Raw genomic sequence first — 6,000 nt, forward strand, 5'->3', positions numbered from 1 at the left:
CTTTTCCAGATATATAAGAATTTAGTCTGGTCAGCTCCTTGACCCTGGTAAAAGCAAATTCTGGTACTGTACATTGCAGTTTCTGTTATATTAAGGGTTTACTGTATATGTATATTAAATGCTTCCCAAAAGTTGCCAAAACTTTGACTAAAGAAGGAAAAAAGTCAAGACCATAATAACCCCCGTCCCATTCTGAAACTAAACGGAGAGGTGTTAGTGTGAGAGAATGGGAGTATGGATAGGGTATATGCACGGGAGTAGGTGAGAATAAGAGGACAGAAGAAAGAGTGTGTATTGTTGTGAAAAGAATATAAGAGAGCAGACCAGGCTTGAGTCTCTAAATGTCTAATATTAAGATTTGGATGGTTAGGAGGAAACTTAAGCTGAATGATGGTAAAACTGACATCATCATCATCATCAGACGAAACAGAAGGAGTGATGACACTGATAATTTTTTTTATGCAAAGAAGAAGGAATGAAGGGCCAGGAGCCTGCAAGCCATTCCTTCCAAGAAAAAAAACAAAACCAGTATGAAAGAGAGCCAAATTCAAGATCCGTTCATTTCGAGATGCCTGGACACACTGAGTTTGAAAGACCGGAGATCATAGGAAGTAGGAAATACAGACAAAGGGAGACAGTTCCAGAGTTGACCTGTTGCATAAATGAAGGACTAGGAGTAATGGTTAACCCTTGCATTAGAGAGTTGGGCAGAAAAGGGATGAGAGTTTGTTGCTAGACCGATGCTATGCACTCATCGTAGGGGTGGAGGGATGCTAGCAGACAGTTCACAGGAGCAATGACCATTGAAGTGGCGATAGCAAAGAGATAAAGAGGCAACAGTGCGGCAACGAGACAGAGGTTGAAGGGAGCCAGTAAGAGGAGGAGAGTTGTTTTTGTTTTTGTTTTCATTTTTGAAGGCTCCCACATGCTTGCATGCATCGGCCTTGGTCACCTAATGGCGGCTCTCCATGCTCCACGATCTATTGCAGCCTTCCTGTTCAGTTCCTTAACCCTGAGGTCACACTTAATGACCTTGTCCCACGTCTTTCTTGGTCTACCCCCTCACAACCTCACCCCCAACATTAACACTTCTCACCTTCTGCACCCAATTATCATTCCCCATCCTCTCCACATGCCCAAACCACCTCAATCTACCACTCCTCATCACAACACCAATACACTCCAGTCCCATCCTACCTCTCAACTCTTCCATCATAAACCCAGCCCCCCCAGGCCTTGCACGCAGGGATGCACTGCACATCCACCTAATCATTGTCATTTCTGTACGTCTGAGCCTACAAATATCCTCCTTTACTGCCCAGGTCTCACCACCGTACTGCATTACATTCCTAACTCATGCTGCATACAAAGACCCCTTAGCATGTAGGGAGAGTCCTCTCAATGTCAGGAGAGGCAACAGCTCCCTGAACTTCTTCCAACCACTTCTCACCCTAGCCACAGAGCTAGCTCCAGCCCCACCTCCAGCACACAACATGTCTCCCAAATAACAAATCTCTTCCACACACTCAAGAAACTCACCAGCAAGTTCAATCCTTTCACGCCTGACAATCTCCACCTGCTCTCCCCGACACGCCACACACATAAAATCAGCATTATCTCACAATCTACCTTTGATACCACTACATCTCTTGTGCACCCATTTATCACAAACACTGCACAAGATGGAATTACTTCCCACGCCCTTGTCACCCAGTGTAGATTCACCCACAGGCAGAAGTAAGAAGAAAGAATGAAGGAAAGAAAGACAGAAGAGGGAGTGTAAAGTCACCTGTAGATAGAAGGACGAGGAAAGAATGAAGGAAGGAAAGACAGAAGAGGATGGAAGGAAAGAAGGATGGAGGAGAGGAAAGGGCAAACACCTGAGAGCAGCACTACATCGAGTGACCAGATGGCGACCGTCCCCACCTACGTTAACTAATAAAGTTAGAGAAAAAATAAAGATACTACTGGAAAGCCCATAAAATTTTCTATAAATTCTGTCATTGGAATGTTTGTATAATGATACGTTTGGTGTACAGAGCTTGCCAAACATCAGGAAATTGGTAAGTTAGGAAACTTAGATTTTCATTGAAAAAAAAAAAAAAAAAAAGTCACTGATATTCTTCTAATGCAAATATCATAAAACATATCAGAGAATCTGTAAAACAACTCTTTTATGATTAGTTTGCCACATAGCAAGCCAAATTTATTGCATTATAGTTACCTCTCAAATAACGCGAGGGTTAGGTTCCTGGAGAGGTCGCGTTAGTTAAAAACGCGTTTTTTAAAAACAATTTTCCCATAAGAAACAGTGCTAATATTGGGGGTTACGTTCCTGGACTCAGGGAAAGTCTACCCATTTGGGGAGTTATGCTGCTCTAAACTTAAAAGCAACAATATTAATTTCAAGGAAAATCCACATAAAAACAAAAATAGTATATTTGGGGAGAAATAAACAACATTTGAGCCCTAGTTGGGCCGAAGCATTGTTTACTTCTCCCCAAATACATACCGTTTTCGTTTTTTACGTGGATTTTCTTTCAATTCTGCTTCATTCACGGCATTGTGAAAGTTCCTCATCATTATTAATGCATTAGTAGGTCATAAAAACAATACAGTAAAAGCAACATTTTCATTACAGTAAGTAGGTCACAACCAATAACACCACACAGCCTCACTTCATCTATGCATCATTTGTCGTCTGCTGCTGTCCCTTCTGACCCCGCTCCCCCACCTCCCACCTCTCCACACCCTGAATTTGTTGTCCTTCTCGCTTTGCTGTCCCTCCTCACTCTGCTGTCTTTCCTCTTCCTCTTCCTCTGACTCCCGTGCTACTGGTGATGAAGATAACTCCCTTAAGTTTTCTGTCTTCTTCACAAAGAACTGCTTTATCTTGGTCTGAGTGGTTTTCATCTATCTGTTCTGCAGCATCAAGTTGTAACAGTTTAGATCTGCCATCACATTCCGGGCCAAATTTTGTCCGAAAATGAGCCAAATTGCTCAGAATGGGGCCAAACTTCATTTTCGATTATCATAGTTCGAATAAAACCAGTTTAAGCAACAGCCAAATAAAAAATTTTATTTATGCATAAACTGCCACACATGGTCTATCAGCTCGGGATTGTCCAAGGCGCATGTGGCTAATTTGAAACCATCACGTACGTGTAAAGTCGCGTTAAATCGAGAAACCCTTGTTAGTTAAACATATCTACTTAAATATTTGCTCGTGTTAAAACGAAAATGCGTTTTTTAAACTTGTGTTAGTTGAGAGGTTACTGTACTTTAGGAGCCTGTTAATTTTTTATAGATAATGTAGAGTTTTTTTTTTTTTTACAAAAAATCTCTAAATAAGAATCTAATGAACTGAATTTGATGAAACTTATGCACAGTCATTCATATAGGTCAATAATTTGTGTAAATTGCATCCTCCTAGCAGTAATAGTTTAGGAGCAACATGTTGAAAAACACTATGTCCTTAATTACTGTGTTGTGCTTCATTACATCAGTAGGATGGAAGAGATTATAGAATTGAACTCTTAATAGTCATTCAATTCACAGGTGGGAATGTGATGTGCTTGGATCTTTGGGGACGTCAGGGAGGAGCATCCTTGCAGGCACTGCATTTCAGCTTTGCAGTGGGTGCTTTCATTGTACCTCTTGTCATCCAGCCATTTTTTGTGGGACTGCATCCAGCAGAACTCCACAACAGCAGTACATCAAGATTCTCTCCCCCTTTCACCACACAGCTGAGTAGGTTGGTGCGGGATTTAGGGTCTCAGATCTCCACTTCTGAGGCCCCACCCAATATGAGCACTTTTTCTGTAGACGCAGTGTCTGATGAAGCCCTCCAGCATCTCACATTACCAAATAGTATTGTATCCAAAGAGAAGAGTGCACAGTCTAAAAACAAGCTTACTTTAACATTGCCAGATGTTGACCTGACATATATAACACATTATCCAGAAACAACAGTTCTTGTGACAACTGCAGTTTCATCAACTACAAGACCAGCAAAGAAAAAGCCGGAGTATACTAATGGTAATAAACTAGATTCTGATGTACCCCAGAAATGGAAGAAAACTTCAAATACCAAAGCTAAATATCCACCCGAATCTGAAAATGAAACTGAACATTCACAGGATGTTCCCACAACTTCTTCCCAACCTCCAAACACTCAGCCCCCTTCTACAACAACAGAATCTGAGGTGACTGAGACAGAGCCCATTATCCTTCAGGCTACTACTCAGCAGACTATGAATTATAACTCAGGGAGTTCTATAAGTGAAGGAGCAGTCATAACAGAAATAGAAAATTATTCCACTCAGAGGTTGCCAATATTAGTACATAGTACTTCTGCTACCAAAACTACTTCAACCACACCCAGATTTCCCACAACGATAGCTTCATCATCTGTTGTAACTAGCAGCACTGTTTCTACACATACTATTTTATCCAGTACTCTCCCAACAACAGCAACCACATACACAACAACAGTAAGATCCCCTTTCACTACTTTTACTATAGCTCCCAAGAAACCCATCACCCCAATACCTGAACTGGTAAAAGAACAAACAGATGATGTAGTTTACTTAGGTAATGGGGACAGAGCACAAACTCTGCTGGACCCCAACATAATGAATGATAGTGAAAGGCAGGTGCATGAGGGAGATTTTATTCCAGAACCTGAAGTGCAACATGTGAAAGAAGCTTTTGATGTAACCCATGAAGAAGCAGATGTGGTCAGTACTGCTTCATCTGTCCACCATTCATCAAAGCCAGGCACTTACAGCAACAGGAGTGATGAAAGCAGTAATTACTTGGACGATATGGCCCAGCGGTTCAAAGATTATGGTCTGACCAAAGTCCACTTGGCTTACATATGCATTGGTATATTTATCATTCTCAATGCTTTAATATCTGTTGTAATTCTTTGTCATAATCCTAGAGAAACCAGGTCTAAGCAAGATGATGGAAGTATGAGTAAGATACGAAGGAACAGAATAATTGTGTTTACTGTCATATTTTCAGTGTTTATGTTTATGGCAGAAGCATTACAAGGCTCTGTCCATCACCTCCTGGCTTCTTCTGCAACTGACTATGGACTAGATATAATTCAGGAAAGAAAAATTGATGGTCAGGCACTATTCTGGGGACTTGTGTGTCTTGTGAGATTCTTGTGTACTGTTGTTTCTGGCTGCCTGAGAGTTAAACCAGGCAAGTTGCTTATTGCAGCTGTCTTATTTTCTTTTATTGGATCTGTATTTTTAGCCATAGTGTCTTTTGGGAAGGAAGACTTCATTTGGGGTGGAGTAGTGTTTCTAGCCTTGGGGCTAGCTCCAATCCTGCCCACTAGTTTGCTGTGGATGGCTCAGTACATGCGTGTCACTCACCGTATGTGTGCTCTCATGATAGTCCTGGCATCATTCGGCAACTCCTTGGCGCACTCTTTATTGACTCAAGTAGCAAGCAGTTCACATATGTATGCTTACATCCTGGTGACTGTGAGCTTTGTTTCACTTTTCTTCTTATTGATGTCAATATGTGTGATATATTCTTCCCAACGCAGTAAGAGCCTAGGTGTCCCTGTGGGCTACCACCTAGCCCGGCAGCATGAGGAGGAGGACAGTATTGAACTAACACCCTCAGGCATTGCAGTTATTACTCCACATGACACTAGGCTCAGTGAAAATGGTGAGGCTGGACAGTCCTTACTAATAGATTAGTTGTGTAGTTTTATAAAGTTCTGTATTAACCTTTGCACATATAACTTAAGCTTTTGCTACAGAGTCAGTGTTAGAGAAAGAGTAGAGCATAATGAATCTAGTCATTATTTTCATAAGTTTTTTGCAATAGGATGTTATTGTGGTAGTAGGTGGATAGGACTGGGTAGCCAGACACTGACAACACTAGCATCAACCAAACATGACTAATACTAGTAAAGAGCCAAAGTGACATAACATAAGCATCACAATCATGTACTGGTTCTAAACAAACATAGCA

The 6,000-nt window shown here is 41.3% G+C and overlaps 1 protein-coding gene across 1 annotated transcript in view; it reads left to right on the top strand.

Moving 5' to 3' along the window:
• The window catches only part of LOC145411536 (uncharacterized), a 53,245-nt gene extending 47,522 nt beyond the window's left edge, over window positions 1-5,723 (top strand). The window contains exon 6 of the mRNA XM_080281547.1: window positions 3,559-5,723. Within this exon, the coding sequence (XP_080137673.1) occupies window positions 3,559-5,723 (2,165 nt within the window). The remainder of the gene's footprint in view (window positions 1-3,558) is intronic.
• Window positions 5,724-6,000: the final 277 nt, after the last annotated feature.

This window comes from Coenobita brevimanus, chromosome 90 (assembly GCF_032717465.1).
Source record: "Coenobita brevimanus isolate Jiangsu-jjx chromosome 90, ASM3271746v2, whole genome shotgun sequence".
In the NCBI taxonomy this organism is placed as follows: domain Eukaryota; kingdom Metazoa; phylum Arthropoda; class Malacostraca; order Decapoda; family Coenobitidae; genus Coenobita; species Coenobita brevimanus.